A 22754-nucleotide genomic window follows, 5' to 3' on the forward strand; every position below is an offset into this window, starting at 1 on the left:
TCAGCCCTGCAGGGGAAGGCAGTTGGGGGCGATCGGGCCAGCAGGGGAGGGCAGTTGGGGATGATCATGCTGGCAGGTGAGCAGTTAGGCGTCAATCAGGCCTGCAGGGGAGCGGTTAGGGGGCTATCAGGCTGGCAGGCAGAGTGGTTAGGGGCAATCAGGCAGGCGAGTGGTTAGGAGCCAGCAGTCCTGGATTGTGAGAGGGATGTCTGACTGCCAGTTTAGACCTGATCTCCAGGATTGGGCCTAAACCAGCAGTTGGACATCCCCCAAGGGGTCCCAGATTGGAGAGGGTGCAGGCTGGGCTTAGGGACACCACCCCACCCCAACCCATGCACGAATTTCATGCACCGGGCCTCTAGCTTAATATAAAAATATAAATTTATTATAAATGTACAACTTTAAATTAACTGGACTTCTATCTTGGTGAATAATTCTTTTATGTTTTAATATTTCAGATTGTCATTTAGTAAAAATGGAGTTGTTCGAATAGATGGTTTCTCTTCTCCTGACCAATATGATGATGAAGCTATGAGTTTATGGACACATGAAAATTATGAAGATGATGAACTAGACATAGAAACTTCTAAATACATCTTGGATATAATAGGTGATAAGTTCTGTCAATTAGTAACATCTGAAAAAACAGCTTTATCCTGGGTGAAAAAGGATGGTAAGGAAATTATATACTTAGAACATGAAATTGTATAAATTTGATTTTAAGAATTTGAAGTATGTTTTATTTGGGAGAAGTCCCTAATCCTGCCTAGTCTTGTTGACTTTTAATTTTGATAATAATACTTTTTATGTTCAAGTGCACCTATACATACTTAGGGTAAAAGATATTTTCTAGTCTGGCCGGTGTGTCTCAGTGGTTGAGCATCAACCAAGGAACCAGGAGGTCCCAGGTTTGATTTGCGGTCAGGGCACATGCTTGGGCTGCGGGCTCAATCCCCAGTAGGAGATATATATGCAGGAGGCAGCTGATCAATGATTCTCTCTCATCGTTGTTGTTTCTCTCTCTCCTTCTCCCTTCCTCTTTGAAATCAATAAAAATAAATATATTTTTTAAAAAGATATTTTCCAATTAAGGTTGAAATGAATGGATTAGCAGTTTGTGAAATCACAATAGCATTTTACTGTTTCTGCCATTATGACATAGTTTAGCATGACAAAGACAGTTTGGATGCAAAATTGGGAAATTACAGCATTTGCCAAATGAAAACATAATCCATCCCAGTTATTTAAGTTTTTAATCTAGTGTGGTTCATCATAATCTTTAGAGTTAGATGTATATTTAAAACTCAACTTTACTCCCTGCTTAACTGTATGACTATAAAACAGGAATGATAACTTCTTTATAGATTTGTTTAGAAAGTTGTCAGGTTAATTGTCTTTACTTATGTAAAGTACCTAAAATACTAAGAGCTCTCTAAATGTTAGCTTCTTTGGCTTCCTTTAAATCAGTGGTTTGGCGCCTCCCCCCTCCCACACACCCCCTCAACCCCCGCAACTCCCCAGGAGACATTTTTAGTTCAGTAACTGAAAAGTACTGGGGTTAGAGTACTAGTACATAAGGGTATTGGCCACAGTGCCACTACACATCCTACAGTGCACTAGATCAGCGGTTGCCAACCGGTGGTCCGCAGACCACTGGTGGTCCGTGAGGTCCGAAAGGTTGGCGACCACTGCACTAGATAATCCTCCACAACAAAGAATTTTGTACTACAAAATGTCAAAAGTGTCAAGATTAATTACTAGTTACTTCCAAGAAATCTGCTATTGCCTGGCCAGTGTGGCTTGTGCATCACAGTTAATTGAGCATTTGAAGAATCTGCCTTTGATTTTTAATATAGGGTGTCCCCCAAAAAACATGCACATTTTGAATTATTAATTCCAATGGGTTAAATCTGAAAAGAAAGAAACATCAATTGAGCTATCAGCTGTAAAGTTTGTATACAGTTTTTGGGACCTTGTATATTCTTCAAAGTTCTTGATTTGCCTTCATATTTTTGTTTTTGTGTATTTCAGCAAAAATTGCATGAAAAAGAGTATGTTTACCTTATATTTTTATTTCTCTTCATTTCAGCCAAAATTGCCTGGAAAAGAGCAGTGCGAGGAGTCCGAGAGATGTGTGATGCATGTGAAGCAACATTGTTTAACATTCATTGGGTCTGCCAAAAGTGTGGATTTGTGGTTTGCTTAGATTGTTACAAGGCAAAGGAAAGGAAGAGTTCTAGAGGTCGGTTCATAACTTCATATAAATTTAAAATTTTTTTTAAAATCTCTATTATTGAAAGTATTACATAGGTCCTCCTTTTTTCTTCATTAACCTCTTCCAGCCCCTCCCATCCTATCCCCTACCCCCAAGCCCTTACCACCCCATTTTCCATTTCCATGGGTTATATATATATGCATACAGGTTCATTGGTTGATCTCTTTAAGTTAAATTTTTTATAATGTTTTCTCTAGGATCATGCATCTGGAAATTAGATATGTGTGGGATGTTTTTCCAATCTTCCATAATACATTAGGAAGTTTTTAAAAGGAGTAACCACAGTTTACTAATGACCAGATTTTTTTAAGCATTTTTAAAAATTATTTTGTTACTATTTTTTTAATTCTCCCCTGAGGATATTTTTCCACTGATTTTTAGAGAGTGGAAGAGAGAGGGAAAGACAGAGAGCAATATCGATGTGAGAAAAGCCCATCGATTGGTTGCCTCCTGCATACGCCCCAACCATGGGAAGATGAACCAGGGGACAGTTTAGGGTAAGTGCATGGTTTGTAAAGAAGAAATAGTTTCTCCTTTTGATTGGTTACTGGCAACAGTTCTGAAAATTCATACATAAGCAGGAGGCAGTGGCAGCTGATGATCAGTACAGAAATGGATGCAAAGCTCCAACTACATTCAGAATGTGAGCAGTCTGTCAGTTGGCCCACAGCTATTAACTCATTAATTACTTGTCTCTTTATCTTACTCTCTGGTGCACTGTAATTTAGGACATCACAGTTTTTCTTCTGTAGCTATCTGTCAAGTAATGGCTTTTTCACATGTTTCATGATGGTTTCTCTCCATGTCTTTGAAGCATAAAAGAAAAATGAGTTAGTGAGTGATGAACGTATATCCGTCTAATGTACTAAGATTGGGCAAAAGCCATGTTTGGCACAGAAAACAAACGATCAAAGGAGATTAGCTACAGAGAAGGTAGAATCAGGCAGGGTAGAAAGAGGTAACTAATACATTAATGATAATAAAGAATGGTCATTTTAGAAAAGGCTAACATCAGTTTTATATCCTATTTTTATAAAATTCTTCGAATGGTGGAATTATCTTTTTTTTTTTTTAAGGACCATACATTTGTATCCTACCATTGACATTTATATAATTGTTAAGGTCTTTATATATATATAAGCCATCAATTCTATCTTGTATAACCGTGAGTGCTATAAGAGTACATGTGTTGTGATCTTACAGATAAAGAACTATATGCTTGGATCAAGTGTGTGAAGGGACAGCCTCATGATCACAAACATTTAATGCCAACTCAAATTATACCCAGTTCTGGTGAGTATAAATATACAGTATTCACTTAGTGTAATAGCACTGAGTTGCTCAAGATTGTTTGGGCATATGTAGGAGTAAAATGGAATGGAGAGGTAATGTGTTTTTTTGTTTTTGTTACTTCTCAATGGAGGGTATTTTTCCATTGATTTTTAAGGAGAATGGAAGGGAAAGGGAGAGAGAGAAATAGTAATGTGAGAGACACACATCCCTTGGTTGCCTCCTACACACACCCCAATGAGGCCAGGGATTGAGCCCACAACCGAAGTATGTGCCCTTGACTGGGAATCAAACCCGTGACCCTTCAGTCCACAATGCTGTCCAGAGCCAAACTGGCCAGAACGGGGTAGTGTGTATTTCATCTTAAATTGTTTGCGCTGTGTTCTTAGAATTCTCCATTTAATAAAGCTAATAAGCCCAGCCTCATGACTAAGTAAACCACAGATGAACTATTTTTTAGAAGGGGAAATCTAGAGTTTAATGAAACATTTATAATGAAAAGTTATTCTACTTCTTTTGAACACTGAATTTTTAATAATAGAGATAAGAGAGAAAAGAAAGGACAACCTGAATTTGGTTTAATGATCAAACCTGTACTAGATAGGAGAATTGAAGAAAAAAATAAAAGTTAAATGGCACCAAAAAAAAAAGGAAAAATTTTTATAATTTTTTAACATTAGTTGTAACATTTTAATTAACCACTATTATATTTTGTAGTTTTGACAGATCTTCTAGATGTGATGCACACTCTTAGAGAAAAGTATGGTATTAAATCCCATTGTCATTGTACTAACAAACAGAATATACAAGTTGGTAATTTTCCTACAATGAATGGTGTGTCTCAAGTGAGTATAAATTTCTAATTATTTAAATAAAACGCATGGTTAATTAATTAGCTTTGATACTTTATATTCAATGTAAGACATTTTTTAAACTGTTTCTGTGTTACTATAAAATCTGACTCCTTTTAACTGTGATTAATTGAAGAGATAGAATTTTTAAAATTCTGCTGTTCGATTCTTACAGGTTTTACAGAATGTTCTTAATCACAGTAATAAAATTTCTCTGTGCATGCCTGAGTCTCAGCAGCAAAATACTCCTCAGAAGTCTGAGGGTAATGGCAGCAGCAGTCCAGGGAGTGATGTAAGCACAGACAGCAAGTTAAGTCCCCCAGAATCCCAGTCACCACTACACTGGTTAGCAGATCTTGCAGAACAAAAGTCAAGAGAGGAAAAAAAAGGTAAATGTCATTCATTATCTAAGTATACAGTGACCCTTGATCAATATGAATTTGAACCATGTGGGTACACTTACATGTGGATTTTTTTCCATAAGTACCTGTACTGTTTATGATTCACGATTGGGAGTCCGTGGGTGTGGAGTGCCAACTATATGCATTAATCTACACTATTTTATATAGGAGACTTGAGCATCCATGGATTTTGGTATCCATGGTGGGTTGGGGGTGTCCTGGGACCAATCTTCCACAGGTATCAAAGGATAAGTTTGAGGAAGTCAAAAGTTATATGTGGATTTTTGACTGCACGGGGTATTGTGGGCACCCCTAGCTATGTTGTTCAAGGGTCAGCTGTATAATAGAGTATTATAACCAATAGTGTACTTTTATACATTAATGTACTTTTCACATAAAACCATTTACTTTTGTCTTTCTTTCCCATGATGGCTTAGCTTCAGTAAAACCTTTGTCTTTTCTTATTAGGAACTCACTTCCCTGTGATTGCATCAAAATTAGTAGCAGAATAATTTCTGGGATGAGCATATCAATAAAGCCTCTAGGGCAGTAGATCTGTTACATATACCAGGTGTACCGGTTAATAATGCGGATTTTGTGATCAAAGAATACACGGTAATTTCAAGAGAAACATCAAAAGTGCTTTATTCAAAGTAATGTCCATCGCTAGCTACACATTTCCCCATCTTTCAGGTAATTTGTGGATACCGTCCCAATAGAACTTTACTTGTTCTGAGGCAAACCATTCAGAGACCCAATTTTCCACTTCTCCGTACGTTTTGAAGTGCTGCTCAGAAAGTACATGTGCCATCAATCAGAACAAGTGGTAATCTGAAGGAGCAAGGTCTGGTGAATACAGAGGGTGGGTTAATACTTCCCAGGCAAGATCTTTTAATGTGTCTTTAACTGGTTTTGAAGTGTGTGATGGTGCGTCATCATGAAGCAAAATTACTTTGCCGTGTCTTCTGGAACATTCTGGTCGTTTCATGATCAAAGTGTGGTTCAGATTGATTATTTGTTGTTGGAAGCGATCAGTATTAATGGTTTCACCTGGTTTTAGAAGCTCATAATACACCACACCTTCCTGATCCCACCAAACGCAGAGCATTGTCTTCTTTCCAAAGCGATGTGGCTTTGCAGTCGATGTTGGTGGTTGTTGACCTGGATCAACCCGTGATTTTGTGCGTTTGGGGTCTCAAAATAAATCCACGTTTCATCTCCAGTCACAATTCAATGCAAAAAAGAGTTTCTTTTGTGCCGTTGAAGCAACATTTTACTGATGACTTTTCAGTTTTCCATTTGCCTTTTGTCCAGTTGATGTGGCAGCCATTCTCCTTCCTTTAAAATCTTTCCCATTGCTTGTAAGCGATCAGAAATTGTTTGCTGAGCAACGTTTAATCTTTCTGCCACGTTGTTTTTGAGTTTGACACGCATCTTCATCCAATAATGCTTGTAATTGTTGGTCTTCAAACTTTTTCAGTTGACCTGGATGTTCTTTGTCTTTCACATCGAAATCATCACTTTTAAAGCGTTTATACCAGCGTTCACAAGTATCTTGAGATGGAGCATGTTCACCATAAGCTTCCCGAAGTATTCAGCAGCACTTTTCTTCAAAATAATGAATTACGACTTCTAGCAAATGCTTTTCTTTTGGCACGAAATTCAACATTTTTAGGCGTAAAATATCTATGATGTTAACACTTCAGAATACTTGACATACGAAGTTTTGAAGCTTGCTGTCAATACAACAAAATAGCTTACATATCAAATCGCATATATATCAACATATGTGTAACTCCATCTATTGAAAAAAAATCCGCATTATTAACTGGTATACCTAGTCCTTCTTCGTGTCTTAGCTATAGTGTTCTCATTTGTGGCAAGTATAAACTCATGTCTAAGATTTTGAGGAAGGCCTTTTCATATTCAAACCGTTTGACTCCATTTTGAAGGATCTGGCCCATCCTTTGGTGTGTGTTGAGGTGAATAAATCACTAGTGTATAGTTTTTATGTCTCACTATAAAATACAGAGTGCCAGTTTTGTCTGTACTTTAGCAGCATGCTTAATTTTATAAAATGTTTTATTTCAGAAAATAAAGAATTTGCCCTTGAAAAGCAAATTAAAGAAGAGAGAGAACAAGACAGTCCTGATTCTCCAAATAGCAGAACATCACCTCCAGTGTCCCAGAATAATGAACAAGGCTCAACCTTACGGGATTTACTGACCACAACAGCTGGCAAGCTACGTGTGGGTTCTACAGATGCTGGCATTGCCTTTGCACCAGTATATTCGATGGGAACCCCCGTGAGTGAGATGCCAGATTTTTTACCTTTATATGGGCCTTAAGTTTAGATGATTTGGAGACGCTGCTTTGAACTACATAGTAAATAGAGTCAGATCAGATACACCAAATTATTTGGCATGTTCCTGTTTGCATTATAACTCATAACTTGAAAGCTGGAGATTTTGGTTTTTCCAAGGTGAATGAATAAGATTGGACAAGTGGCATTTTGATGCCAGAAGGAGCCCTAAGATACTCCTGCAGAATTTGAAAACCATATATCTAATGAGGGGAGAGGGGAGAACATGGAGGTAAATGTTTGGTTAGTTAAAATAAAATATTCAAAAATAAATTTTGCTTTCGTTATTCTCCAGAGAAAAATACAGATAACTGTATAGATAGGCATACATTTTTAGTGGCCATTAAAAGTATATTGGAAATTCTACCTCTTTGTGCCCTCTGCCCCAATCCTAAAACAATATAAGAAGTAGGAAAGCCACACTTCAAGTTGCTGCAGACTTGGCCTCACAGGGAGACCACCAAAATTCTGGTTCCCACCTCTAAGGGCAGGAACAGTGTAAGGACTAGAGATCCATATTCAATGGCATGTACATATTCTTGAGGACAAATAAATTATGTGTGTTAGTTGTTTGCTATGTTAGTAAATCAAAATGAAAGTTTAGTCTGTCTGGAGTTGCTCAGTTGGTTAGCGTCATCCTGTGCACCGAAAGGTTGCCAGTTGGGGCACTTAAGAAAGGCAACTGATAAATGTTTCTCTCTCATATCAATGTCTTTCTCTCCCTTTCTCTCTCTCTCTCTCTCTCTCTCTCTCTCCCCCTCCCCGTCTCCCTCTAAGTATGTCCTTTGGTGAAGAGTAAAAAATTTTAAAAAGTGAATTTAAAACTGTTTGCATTTCTTCTCAAAATATAATTTTCCCCCCTATAGAGTGGTAAAAGTGGAAGGACCATGCCAAACATTCTTGATGACATAATTGCTTCAGTTGTTGAAAACAAAATTCCACCAAATAAAGCCGCTAAGATAAATGTAAAACCAGACCTTAAAGAAGAGCCTAGAGAAAGCAGAAAATCTGCCATGGATGAAAACAAATTGTACAGTGATATACCACATTCTTGGATCTGTGAAAAGCATATTCTTTGGCTTAAGGATTATAAAAATACTAATAATTGGAAGCTTTTCAAAGAGTGTTGGAAACATGGACAAGTGAGTATTTTAAGCTGATTTTAGTGCACACTCTTAGAGGAACTGAAACTAAAGAGGCAAAATGGTTCTCTTAGAAATAGAAAAAAAGGGGGGGATAGTACTTAACATATTTGGAGCAGAAGTAAGATATAAAAAGATTACCAGATTGATTGTTTCTGAATTCTTATTTTTGACCAGATTTATATGAATTTAGGAAAGCACTGATTTTTTTTTTTTTTAATCAGTCAGCAGACTTTAAAAAGCCATTGTATTTACATAGTTTGGTACCTCCTTTTTTTGACACTTCTAGTCTACTTAATAGATTTCATATCTGCTATTAAAGTGGTAATATAAGCATTTTTTCTTGAACTGACGAAAAGTATAGATGTTTTTGCCTTTAATGTTTACTCATAGACTATTTATTTTTAACTTAGTTCATCTAGTCTTGAATGACAAACTCCATTATATAATTCTCAAATAAAAATGTTTGAACCGCCCTGACTGGTTTGGCTCAGTTGATAGAGCGTTGGCCTGCAGACTGAAGGATCCCGGGTTCGATTCCAGTCAGAGGCATGTGCCTTGGTTGCCGGCACATTCCCAGTGGGGGGTGTGCAGGAGGTAGCTGATCGATGTTCCTCTCTCATCGATGTTTCTAGCTCTCTGTCCCTCTCCCTTCCTCTCTGTAAAAATCAATAAAATATATACATATTTTTAAAATGTTTGAACCAAGTTTTGATGTAATGTTTGATACACATTTCAAATGGCAGTATATGACATCAATGCACAAATTATGAACAAAATTAAGAATTTGCATGATTTTAGATTACCACCTTCAGTTTTTTCTTGCTTTCTGAAAAACATCATTGCTATTTTGTTTCACTTTCTTCATTCCTCAGATAGTTATTGAGCACCTAATAAAATCCATTCTTTATGCTTGCCACAAAGGATATGAAAATGAGTAAGTTATATAAAAATTAGTAAGATATGAGTAAGAACTGTTTTAGTACAGTTCTTAATCTTTTTTTAAGATCAGTAATCCTTTTTAATATCTGATGACAGTTTAGTTTCTCTCTCCCCAGAAAAAATACATACCTGTACATTATATACATTTGATGCCGTATCTCACATCCTGTATACTTTATCTCTAGATTACTTATAATACCTAGTGCAGTGTAAATGCTATGTATATAGTTGCTATATGATACTGTTTAGGTAATAATGACAAGATAAATTTGTTTTTATGTGTTTAATACAAAGGAAACAATTATAGGCCTTAACTACATAGTACATATCAGCAACAACAGAACATCTTTTATTTTTCCTACTATTTTCTATTCATGGTTGGTTCAATCTGGTGATTCAGAAGCCATGGATAAAAGAAGGCTGACAGCACACAATGTTTAGCTTCCTTTTTTTTCTTTTTTTCTTTTTTTTTGAGGGGCAGGGCTTGGCTCTCAAAGCTCAATACCATTGCTGGGTTATAGTTTAGACCACTTAATTTTGTGTGGGTTTGAAATAGTCACATAAGTATTTTTATAAACATACTAGAAGCCCTTTGCACGAAGTTTCGTGCAGTAGACTTTCCTTCACCTGGCTGCCAGCACCAGTTTTCGTCTAGGCGCTCCGATCGGGGGTGGCCAGAGGAAAACTGGTGCTGGCAGAAAACTGGTGTCGGCAGCCAAGCAATCGGCCACCCCGAATTCCGGCCACCCCGAATTCCGCCACCTGCCCCATGGGTCCTCCCGCAGCGCCGGGTGGGAGGAGCGGGGGGCGGGGACTCGCGAGTCCCCGCCCCCCACTCCTACTGCCAGCCAATCGGCCACCCTGAGTCCCGCCCCCCACGCCTCCAGCCGGCCCAATCGTGGGCGTAGCGGAGTGATGCAATTTGCATATTACCTTTTTATTATGAAGGATTAAATATTCTAAGAAGTTTGTTCAAGGTAACTATAGAAACCCCAAATAGGGAATGACTAAACTAGAGTACTAATTTAAAAAGGCTGATCTGAATTAATGCCCTAGGGGTTAAGTGAAATTTTTCTAGATAGTAGGTTGGAGATGCTTTAAACAAAAGCATCAGGTTTGGGGGGAAGTGTTAAGTAGTTTCGTTTGTCTGGAACACAGATGTAAGAGTTCTATGGGGTAATGGTAAGGAAATGAGATAGAGTTATGATTATGAATCTGATTTTTCAGGTTATGAATGGCCTTTATATATCATACTTAAAAAGTTTGCACTTTATCCTACAGATAATAGGTTTACTTCAGTAATCAATGTAAACTGACATTTTAAAATGACATCAAAGCAGATAGAAAGTTGAATTAGAGGGGAATGAGAGGCATTGAGTCAAATTAGAGTTTTCAGTATTTTGGGAAGATGATGATGATGATAGTCTAGGGGTTCTGCTTCAGAATATTCTAAGTAACTTGCCTCTATAATTTTAAAAAATCTTTCTTAAGCTGCTGGTTACCATCAGATAGAATGGCATAGGGTTGGATAAGGAATATTATTGAATATGCATAATTGGGGCTGAGAATTAATATGTGAATTACCAACAATAGTTAATTATCTAATAGCTGAACTGTTTTAATAATAGTTGGACATATCATTAAGCCCATTGAAAGTAAGTTTAATGGAGCAGTCATCCATGTAGTCAACCAGATTTTAGGGTGGTTTTTTATTTTCTTTGCTTTTGAGATGACTATTGTTATAAGAACCCTAGCTAGAGGTTATTCTTCTATGGTTCCCTAAATTTAATTATCTTATGAAGTTTAAGTGTACTTAAACTTCTTTTACAGAAGACTTTTAAGTCACAACTTTGTGTTCTCTATATCCCAGACCTTCATCTTGATTTATAATAAAGGAATTAAGGTGGGGGCAAGGGAGCGGGCTGAGAATAATACATCAGATTGCCTAAGAGGTTTGTGTTCTTTTTTTTTTTTTTTTAATCATCAGCATTGGAGTTTTGAAAGCTATAAAGCTTCAGTTGTTGGTTTTTAGTTTAGAGAGCCTTGAGGGATTTTTAATTCATAGGATTTCAAAGGAGAGATTCACTTTCATAGAATAGTCATTAGGCTTGAAATTTAATGTTATGCCTAGTTTAATATTTTTATTTATCATGATCCTTGTCAAGGTAAAAAATGTAAGTATGTGTTTTAAGTAATAGAAACTCAGAATGTATATAGACTTTTAAGCTCAAGGACTTTTTATATAATTTACTTTAAAAATCTTAATACATATAATACAAACAAATGAGTAGGTTATATTGTGTCTAAAAATTAATCTGTAAATAAAGCAACCAAAAATCATATTTATACTGTCTAGAAATGAAATTTTTACTGTATTCTACACAGCATTCCCTCATCACTTTTTCTTTTTAACAATATACTGTATTGTGAACATCTTTCCAAGTCAGGGCCTATTTTTCATAACTCTTATTCTCATTAGTACTAAAACTGAACATTTGTTGTATGTGCTTATAGAGTCTAATTTTGGAAGTGTCCATATATCTTTCAACTTTTATTTATCTATTTATAAGCCTGCAGTGGTTTCTGGTGTACATAAGAAAATGAACATGAGCTTATGGAAGTCAGAATCAATTAGTCTTGATTTTGGAGACCACCAAGCTGATCTTCTGAACTGCAAAGATAGCATTATTTCAAATGGCAATGTCAAGGAATTCTGGGATGGTTTTGAAGAACTTTCAAGTACGTTAGTTTTTGTTTTGTTTGTTGTCCGTTTAATGTTTTTGTTAAACATACTAGTACTCCCCAAAAACAATAAATTGTAAATACAACTTACCAGGTTTTTAATCTTTTAAACTGCTATATTACTTTTTATCTAATAAAAAGAAACAAGTACAGATGTTCCTCAACTTACAATTGGTTACATTTTGATAAAGTCGTAAGTTGAAATTATCATGTCAAAATGCATTCACCTAACACCGTGGTTGGCAAACTGCGGCTCGTGAGCCACATTCGGCTCTTTGGCCCCTTGAGTGTGGCTCTTCCCCAAAATACCACGGCCTGGGCGAATCTATTTTGAAGAAGTGGCGTTAGAAGAAGTTTAAAAAATTTGACTCAAAAGAAATTTCAATCGTTGTACTGTTGATATTTGGCTCTGTTGACTAATGAGTTTGCCGACCACTGACCTAACCTATAGAATGTCAAGCTTTTAGCCTAGACTACCTTAAATGTTACATTAGCTTACATACAGTGGGCAAAATAAACACAAAATGCCACATAGCTAGCATAGGAAAAGAGGAAAATTCAAAATTAGAAATATAGTTTCTACTGAATGCCAGTTTTCACACAATTGGAAAATGGTTTAGTTGACCCATCCTAAGTCAGGAACCATCTGTGCTTGGAAATAGACTGGATCCTATTCTTGTCTCCACATCTAATTTCTTTTGGCCATGAACAAGTCTTTTAATTATGGTTACTTATATCACATGAGGAATATTACTTGGCAACCCCATAAACCTTTGGAAGTTGAATTACAAAATTTATATAAAACACTGAAAATTTAAAAAGGTAATTTTAATAAAAATTGTAGAAATATTTTAAAAAGAATTTATATGCATAAGGAACAAAAGTCTTAAAACTGAGTATATAAGAAATAAAAGCCAATTATGCACGCATTCATTAACTACCTACTGTGTAACAATTGACTTATTCATTCACTTTTTACATTTCTTCCTCTCCAAACATTAATAAAAATAAAAAGGCAGAGATTACCTTTTTTGTAATTAATTGTATTCTTTATAGAACGGCAAAAAACGAAAAGTGGAGAAACAGTTGTTTTAAAATTGAAAGATTGCCCTTCAGGAGAAGAATTCAAGAGTATGATGCCAGCCAGGTATATCTTTTGAAGTTTTTTTTTTGTTTTGTTTCTTCATTTTTTTGACTTAGCTTTTTGAAGTTGAGCTGAGATTTATACCCAGAAGATAAGGAACAACAAAAAAAAGTGACTGTTAGGCATTTTCTTCCTCAATTAAAAATAAACGAAAAAACAAAACTGGCTCTAACTGATTTGGCTCAGTGTTTGAGTATAGGCCTTGGGACTGAAGGATCGTGGGTTTGATTCTGGTCAAGAGCATGTACCTAGGTTGCAGGCTCAATCTCCGCATGCAGGAGGCAAACAATTGGTGTCTCTCTCACATCGATGTTTCTTTCTATCTCTACCCCTCACTTCCACTCTCCCTAAAAATCAATGGAAAAAAATATCCTCCAGTGAGGATTTTATAAATAAAAAAAATAGAAACTGAATTTCTGTAGTCTCAGCAGGGGAGAGTCTATTTTAGGACAGTAAAGGAAAGAATGCTCATATCAAGGACGCATTCTTTGGGACTTCCCTATTCATGGTGTTTTTAATTGTCATGATTAGTCAGCATTGCCATTTCAGTATGGCTTCTGTTCTTTGCTTGCGGATGTATTATGCACTCATTTAAACTTTTAATGAAGTCAGGGAAAGTGTTTCCTATCAAAGGCATTATGTTTTTTAACAAGGTGAAAATTACATATTTGGAATATGTATTCAAAAGAAGCCAATGTTTTTCAGATATGAAGATTTTTTAAAAAGCCTGCCATTGCCAGAATATTGTAATCCAGAAGGAAAATTCAATTTGGCCTCTCATCTGCCAGCATTTTTTGTGCGCCCTGATCTAGGACCAAGGTTGTGCAGTGCCTATGGTAGGTATATATTTGCATTTCCATCAACTTGGAATTCTATGGAATTTTAACTAACTTCTCTCCATACATAAATTGTCTAATGATTTTTAGGTTACACTAAATATGTTCTTTTAATAATCCATTGAGATATTTTTCTAAATCAATAAATATATTAGGAATTTATATCCCATATATAGATAAGTACCTGCTAATTCCTTGCAAAATATTTCCATTTTCTATTGATTTCACTTTCATGGGACATTTCAGGATTGTGACTTTTGGGGGGAGGTTTTGAATCATGGAGAGTAAAACTCACGGTTAAATTTTCCTCATAGAGCTGTTTTGGGATATGTAAAATAGTCAAGTAAAATTTTATTTCATACACAGGTGTAGCTGCTGCTAAAGATCATGATATAGGAACAACAAATCTCCATGTCGAAGTTTCTGATGTTGTAAATATTCTAGTCTATGTTGGCATAGCAAAAGGAAATGGCATTCTCTCAAAAGCAGGTAAAGAAACTTACAGAGTAGTGATGTTTGGAATAACAGTTGAATAACCACACACACTAGTGTTATCCAGAATGTCAGCCTGTGAGTTAACAGCCAAGATTACAAAAAGAATTACAATGGATATAGGGATATTTTAATCTTTATTACTTGAGGAGGGATTGTTTACCTGTGTGTTGTTGTTTTTACATAATAGGAATTTTAATTTTAAAAATGGATATTTTTATTGGCTCTTTCCCTTTTCATTAAATATTGTGTTAATGAAAATAGACTGTTAAAGCTCACTTATAAACATTTATTGAAGAATAGACAGTAGACCCTGGAACTCTGGAGATGATTTTTTTCTCCAATGTCATTTAGAAGGGGCCTTTTCTTTTATTATTGAGTTTTAAAGACATGGGGGGAAGGGGGAGAGAGACAGACAGACAGACAGACATTGATCAGCTGTCTTCCACACATACCCCCAACCTGGGTATGTGCCTTGACCTGGAATCGAACCTGCCACCTTTTGGTGTACAGGTCAATGCTCCATCCAATTGAGGACACCATCCAAGGCAAGGGGCCTTTTCTTTTAAAGTAGAAATAACATTTCTATCCAATGTATAGGTTTTAGATTCCATCCTCTGGATTTCTTTCTGAAACCTTATTCATCCGTTATTCCCTTCTTTATAGAAATAGGCATTTAAATTTTCCCTCTCCACTAACTAGCTTCTTTTCTTCAGAGTAGGAGTGCACTCTGGACCATTCCTTCCTTTTCAAAAGAAAACTTCCTTCAAACCATGTCTTTCTTGCCATCATCCTGTTATTCTTGCTCTCATAACAAATTCTTTGCTGTGTCTGTCACCTCCCTTTCACATTTCATCTGAATAAGGTTGGGCTCTATACCTGCTACCCCACTGAAATTACTTGTGCTATGGCTCTCACAACTGGCTAATTTAATGATTTCTTTCTGGTCCTTTCATTACTTGCCACCTCTATAAATAAATGGCACTGTTTAATCACTATGTCACCTTCAGATACTGGTCTTGGCTCCTATGAAACTACTCCCTGATTCCTAATACTGTTCATAGAATTATAGACTTAATTTTCTGCATTTTATAGTTTACATGCACTTCCTGTGAAATGGGTGGCATCCAGCCATCCCTTAGATCATCATATCTATATCTGGAGCCCAGAATGCTTGTATAGCTTAGTGTCTAGTTGCCAGGGATGTGGGGTTTCATTATAGTATTCACTAAACTTTTCTGTATATTTGACAGCTTCTATAATACATCTCATCCTAAATTCTCCCAAAACTATAGAAACTCACTTTTACATTGTTTCTCAGGTCCCTTTGCTATTGATTATTGATTATCCTATATAATAAAAGGCTAATATGCAAATTGACCTAACGGTGGAACAACCAGTCACTATGACCCACACTGATCACCAGAGGGCAGACGCTCAGTGCAGGAGCTCCCCCCTGGTGGTCAGTGTGCTCCCACAGGGGGAGTGCCACTCAGCCAGAAGCCCTGAGCTGGGCTCACGTCTGGCAAGTGCAGCAGTGATGGCAGGAGCCTCTCCTGCTTCCATAGCAGAGCTAAGGATGTCTGACTGCTGGCTTAGGCCCGCTCCCCCGAGGACATCCCCTGAGGACTCCCGGACTGTAAGAGGGCTCAGGCTGGGCTGAGGGACCCCAGCACGTTGGGGGCGACCAAGCCATCAGGGGAGGGCCATTACGGGCGACTAGGCAGGCAGGGGAGCAGTTAGGTGCATTAGGCGGGCAGGCAGGTGAGTGGTTAGGAGCCAGTGGTCCTGGATTGCGAGAGGGATGTCTGACTGCCGGTTTAGGCCCGAGGGGCTCTGGATTGGAGAGGTTGCAGGCCAGGCTAAGGGATTTCCCCTCCCCCCACCCCCGTGCACGAATTTTATGCACCAGGCCTCTAATAATCGATAAAAACCTTTTGCTTCTCCCACACCCAAGGATTTAAGAGTCAGGGACAGTTGAGTTATAGTCCCAGCTCTAGCACAGAAATGTGTGACCTGTGGTTGAGATTACTTATCCTTTCAAAGCCTGTGATGCCACAGGGTTAATTATCTTTATACTTCACTGTACTCTTTTTTCTTTCTCTCCTTTAATTCATTTCAGAGAGGAAGGGAGAGGGAGAGATGGAAACATCAGTAATGAAAGAGAATCAGTGATCAGCTGCCTCCTGCGTGGCCCCCACTGGGGATCGAGCCCGCAACCCAGGCATGTGCCCTTGACTGGAATCAAACCCCAGGACCCTTCAGTCTGCAGGCTGACGCTTTATCCACTGAAGCCAAACCGGCTAGGGCTACGCTTTTTCAAATCATTCCCTATAGCAATTTGTCTGCAATATAGAAGTTATGCCTGTTTTTCTCTAGTCTTTCATGTGCTTAAATGCTGGAACTTTCTTAATCACCTTTGCTTCTGCATACCTTTCATCTCTCATTTATAGAATAATTTTTAAAAATATATATTTTATTGAATTTTTACAGAGAGGAGGAAGGGATAGAGATAGCTAGAAACATCGATGAGAAACATTGACCAGCTGCCTCCTGCACACCCCCCACCAGGGATGTGCCCGCAACCAAGGTACATGCCCTTAGACCAGAATCAAACCTGTGACCCTTCAGTCCGCAGACCGACGTTCTATCCACTGAGCCAAACCGGTTTTGGCATATAGCATAATTTTTGATCTTTTGAGAAAACATATTTTAGTTCTTTGACTGTCTTTTATGTAAAGTTTTGCCAATTTTTATAGATAGGCACAAAAAGTAAAGCATGTTTTGGGTGCCCAGCCAGCGTGGCTCAGTGGTTGAGCATCAACCTATGAACCAGGAAGTCACAGTTCCATTCCCAGTCAGGGCACATCCCGGGTTGCGGGCTTGATCCCCAGTAGGGGGTGTGCAGAAGGCAGCTGATCCATGATTCTTTTTCATCCCTCTCCCTTCCTAAGTCAATAAAAAAATATTTTTTTTTTTAAAAAAAAGAATGTTTTGGGGATATAATACTGCTTAAAACACATTAAGAAACAGTGACCTAAAAAGTACGCACTTTTTCTTTTCCTCCATCTACAATGGCTCTCCTATCACTTTTTTGGCAAATTCCTATTTTTATCCTTCAAAGTGTAACTTATATTATCATCTCCCACTAGAGATCTTCATTAAACAATATAAACTTCCTCTTCCTTATGATTTTGTTGTTTTAATTTACAGAGCAATAAAATTTAAAGGAAAAGTAATTGAAAAACTTTTATCTAAGGTTATTAAATTATAATTTTGTTAAAGAAAACACATTAGCCCTGGTTGGGTAGCTCAACTGCTTAGAGCACCATCCTGATAAGCCAAGGTTGCAGGTTTGATCCCCAGTCACACACTTATAAGAATCAACTAAAAATCAATTTAAATAGTTATTTTTAAAAACTACATTTAAGCCCTAACCGGTTTGGCTCAGTGGATAGAGCATAGGCCTGCAAACTAAAGGGTCCCAGGTTCGATTCCGGTCAAGGGCATGTACCTTGGTTGCGGGCACATCCCCAGTGGGGAGTGTGCAGGAGGCAGCTGATCAATGTTTCTCTCTCATTGATGTTTCTAACTCTCTATCCCTCTCCCTTCCTCTCCGTAAAAAATCAATAAAATGTATTTAAAAAATATATATATGTATGTATATATATTTTTTTAAACTACATTTAAAAACCATCAACTGGGCCAGGTCAGTTTTCTCAGTGGTTAGAGCATCGGCCCACACACTGAAGGGTTTGATTTCCAGTCAAGGGCACGTACCTGGTTTGCAGTTTCGATCCTGACTCCCAGTTGGAATGTGAATGGAGGCAACCAATCTGTATGTCTATCTCATATCTGTGTTTCTCTCTCTTCCCCTCTTCTCCTCTCTTCTCCTCCCTCCTCCTTCCCACTCCTTCCCTTCCTTCCACTCTAAAAATCATTGGAAAAATATCCAGGTAAGGATTAACTAAAAAAATCATCAACTGGCATTTTATAAATAAACATTATCAGAATTATATTTGAGAACTGAACCCGTCTTTGCACTCACTACATGATATTCTTGTTTATTTGTCTACATTTATTAATACCCTCTTTTACTCTATGAGGTCTTGACTGTCTTTCTTAACTATAATCCCCAACATTCTAGGACAGTGTCTGGCACATTGTAAACTTTTAATAAATATTTGAGTTAAGAAATCCTTACAGATAATTTTAAAGATAAAAAGGGAGATAACCATAGTTAACATTTCTTTTCTGTTCAGACGTGTGTGTGTGTGTGTGTGTGTGTGTGTGTGTGTATACAGTTTTTGGTTTGCCAACATTTCAAAAGAATGATCTGATGTTTCCTCAAAACCACAGCATGTAGGGCATTTGCATTTGATTACGGATTAGTAATATGTGAGATCTCCCAGGAATTAGAAAACATTTGAGGTTTATCTCCTCTTGAAAAGTCCCAGTCTATCAAGCACTGTGCTGCCTCTGATAGGTCAATTTTAGGAGACTTGGCTTTCTGCTAGTAGTCTTTGCTGACCAATTTGAAAATATTCTCTGGTGTTTTAGGAATACTCAAGAAATTTGAAGAAGAAGATTTGGATGACATTATAAGAAAACGATTGAAGGACTCAAGTGAAATACCTGGTGCTCTGTGGCATATTTATGCTGGGAAAGATGTTGACAAGATAAGGGAATTTCTTCAGAAGGTATCATTTAGTTTGCATATTTGTTTATCTCTTCACCTTAAGCAAAGACTAATTTTTAATATAACTTCTTTGGCGTTCAAAATAAGATCCTATAAAATAAAAGCCTAATATGCAAATTTACCAAATGGCGGAACTACCAGTCACTATGACACGCACTGACCACCAGGGGGAAGATGCTCAAGGCCAGCCAAGGCGGTGTCAGCGGGGCCCCCAGATCACCCCATCGGTTGCCCCACAGATTGGCCCTGATCACCGGCCAGGCCTAGGCACCCTACCCATGCACAAATTTCGTGCACTGGGCTACTAGTCATTTAATAATGTAGGATCTTTATTGTTTATTGACTTCTTTTTGCTGTTGACCTGGGGAGTATTACTCTATCATATCTGATTGCTGATATACTTACTTGAATAGACTGAAATTTTTAGTAATTGTACATTTATTTTGGTTGTTGGACATTCTAAATGAATGTGACACATTCATCTGAATAATTAAAACCCTTTGTTCAAATATTTTCTAAATTTTCTAATTTTAGAGATTTTTTTAGGGGACCATCATTGCTGCTTTTCTTATATTACTTCATTTTCCTTCTGAATGGACATAGGTCTCTGGTCAGTGCAGAGGGCTATAGCCCTGTACCTACTATCTTATGCCAGAATACTTACCAGTATTTTAATTTAAAATATTACAAATTATGCTTTTTAAAACAGAAGGTTATTCAGTGATTAGTAAATGGTTCCTTGAAGTTGATTTGTCAAGGGTTAGGAGGTTAATAGTATAAAGGTATTTATCTTAAAAGGTAAAAAGTACCTACCTTAAGAGAAGAGCAGGATCAAGAAATTTTTATGAAGTCCATACTTACGAATTATTTGGCTTCTGGAAAAAGCTACTAAACTAAGCTTTTTCTCATCTCTACATTGTACTCTTGAAACAGTTATAAGGAAGGAAACAAGTAGATATAAACTTCACAGTGGAAGGAGATGAGAAGGGAATGTGCCTCACTTTATCAGTGTGCAGTGTTTTAATATCCTCTGGCTTTTCAAATGGTTGTAGAATATTTTCTCCAACTTAAGCTCAATCATCTATACGATTGTGAGAACAAAAGACTTGTAAAGAAAATTGAAATTTAATGCAACAGGATTTACCATTTCCCTTACTGAAGTTGGGGTGCATATTTTAATTTCAATCCATATTTCAGATTTCAAAAGAGCAAGGCCTTGAAGTTCTACCAGAACATGATCCAATACGTGATCAGAGTTGGTATGTGAACAAAAAGCTCCGCCAAAGACTGCTTGAGGAATATGGAGTTAGAGCCTGCACTCTTGTTCAGTTCCTTGGTGATGCCATTGTCTTACCAGCAGGAACACTTCATCAGGTATAACCTTTTAACTTGCTTAAACATCACCCATATTTCCATTTTTGTATTATCTCTGATTTAGTGGATGGAAATCTAATTTTTAAGACTTAGGGGAAAAAAGAGATAAAGCAGGTCCTCACGTAATGTTTCGTATGCCATAGGAATTTAAATTGTTTATATCAACTAGGCTGGTAAAATTGGCTTCATTATATGTGGTTTCACTTTTAAAGTCATAGGACCTATTGACAACATTAAGTCAGCACTTAACTGTACTATATATTTGGTTCTCTATAGTTGAAACTTAATAGTGGAGGAGAGTGTGTATTAAATCTTAGAGATCATGTTTTTTAAATATATTTCTGTTGGTTTCGGAGAGGAAGGGAGAGATAGAAACATCAATGATGAGAATCATTGATCGGCTGCCTCCAGCAAGCCCCACACTGGGAATCGAGCCCACAGCCTGGGCACACGGCCCGACAGGGATCGAACTGTGACCTCCCGGTTCATAGGTCGATAATCAACCACTGAGCCATGCCAGCTGGGCAAGGTCATACATTTTTTAACACGCCCAGTTGAGTAGAATGAATTTCATTGGCTAGATTATTTCCAAATTCAGGCTTTCAGAGTCCCTCCTACCTCTTGCGGTTGCCAACATAGCAATGACATCCAAAGAAAGATGGTATATAAATTTTATAGCTATTGATCCACAAGACTTGAAAACTAAACACATACTTCTTTCTGTGGCTGGACTGTGTGGCACCTGGAAGACAGGTACAGAACAGATGGTGATGGTATGGAGGCCTGGATTGGAAGCATCCAGTAGGCTTCCATAACTATCTGGAGCTACCACAGACGAGTTTAGGCCATGCAGTAACAAAAGTGTACAAAGGAAACCAAGAACCCCAAAAGCTAGTTTGCCTCAAAGTTGATTTCATACCTTTCCACCACCTGGTAATTGGGATATATATTATGTGTAGTTTTACCAAGGAGTTTCCTATAACTATATATTCTACTACTGTCTGTTTAGCATCTGTGACACTATTGTAATGGCACAAGTAAATATTCCTTAAGTTATAGGTGCTTAGTTTTTAAGAGATCAGGTTCAAGGTTAGATTTAGATTTATCACTCTTATTGTTCAAATAGCATTTTTGATAACAAAATATAAATATGTTAAATTGTTTTATTTTCCCCTGGAGTTACATGAATAGCTCAGACATGTTGGATCATTTATGATTCAGGTTTAATTGGGGTTACCCCACATACAGGTGTTTTTTTTGTGTGTTTTTTTTTGCTTTGCTGTCTCTTATCAGAAAACTAGAGGCCTGGGGCTGGGCCGGCAAGGGGGAGGGGCCATGGGAGGTTGACCAGCCAGCCCCGGCCCTGGTTGAACTCCCGGTCAAGGGGACAATTTGCATATTAGCCTTTTATTACATAGGATGGCTAATCTGTATCCAAAGGGGAAATGCCCTCAAAGGAGTAGCCTATCCTATCTAATAATAGAGTAACATGTAAATTACCTTCACTCCGCTACACCCACGATTGGGCGGCGGGAGGCTGGGGGGCGGGACTCGGGGTGGCCTATCCGGCCATTGAGAGGCACGGATCCGCTGCCACTGAGGGGGGCTACCCTGCTGTTGAGAGGCGCAGGGGGCAGGACTCCTGCCCCCTGTGCCTCTGAAAAGCCAGATCTGCGGCAGCCCCCCTCAGCGGCCGTTGAGAGGCTCAGGGGGCGGGAGCCTCTGAGAGGAAAAAGGAACTCTCTTATTAGCTTCCAGTCTGATTTCTATGCTTCTGCTCTGAATGTTCAATTGTCAGGCAGGATCCTGGGGTGTATGAGTATATAATTATACTGCACAGCCAAAACCAAGTAGGTCAGATGTAGTCACCTGCCCCCTGCACCTCTCAACAGCAGGGTAGCCCCCCTCAGCGGCCGCGGACCATCAAAAGCGTGGGAGCTGGGTGCCTGTCTGCTCCGGCACCAGGCCTTTCAGAAGCCTCCGCTGAGCCCGAGGCTTCTGAAAGGCCTGGTGCACCAGCGGACAGGCACCCAGCTCCACCGCGAAAAGCGAAAGCGTGTAGGGGACCCTACACGTGCATGATTCAATCATGCACTGGGCCTCTAGTTTAAGATAAAAGTACAGTAAATCTTTTTTTAAGTAGGAATAATTCTTTGTAATACAAGTTTCCTTGAAAATTCTTATATGTCCATTTTCTGTGTTGA

The 22754-nt window shown here is 38.0% G+C and overlaps 1 protein-coding gene across 10 annotated transcripts in view; it reads left to right on the forward strand.

Moving 5' to 3' along the window:
• The window catches only part of JMJD1C (jumonji domain containing 1C), a 244456-nt gene that overhangs the window by 216021 nt on the left and 5681 nt on the right, over positions 1-22754 (forward strand). For all 10 annotated transcript variants that reach the window (XM_079793546.1, XM_079793547.1, XM_079793542.1 and 7 more), the window contains 13 exons: positions 459-673; positions 2090-2242; positions 3479-3568; positions 4283-4410; positions 4592-4805; positions 6909-7123; positions 8046-8321; positions 11834-12002; positions 13062-13152; positions 13855-13985; positions 14352-14474; positions 19038-19177; positions 20374-20550. In XM_079793546.1, the coding sequence (XP_079649672.1) occupies positions 459-673; positions 2090-2242; positions 3479-3568; positions 4283-4410; positions 4592-4805; positions 6909-7123; positions 8046-8321; positions 11834-12002; positions 13062-13152; positions 13855-13985; positions 14352-14474; positions 19038-19177; positions 20374-20550 (2122 nt within the window). The remainder of the gene's footprint in view (positions 1-458; positions 674-2089; positions 2243-3478; positions 3569-4282; positions 4411-4591; positions 4806-6908; positions 7124-8045; positions 8322-11833; positions 12003-13061; positions 13153-13854; positions 13986-14351; positions 14475-19037; positions 19178-20373; positions 20551-22754) is intronic.

This window comes from Cnephaeus nilssonii, assembly GCF_951640355.1.
Source record: "Cnephaeus nilssonii genome assembly, chromosome: 16".
NCBI classification, from domain to species: domain Eukaryota; kingdom Metazoa; phylum Chordata; class Mammalia; order Chiroptera; family Vespertilionidae; genus Cnephaeus; species Cnephaeus nilssonii.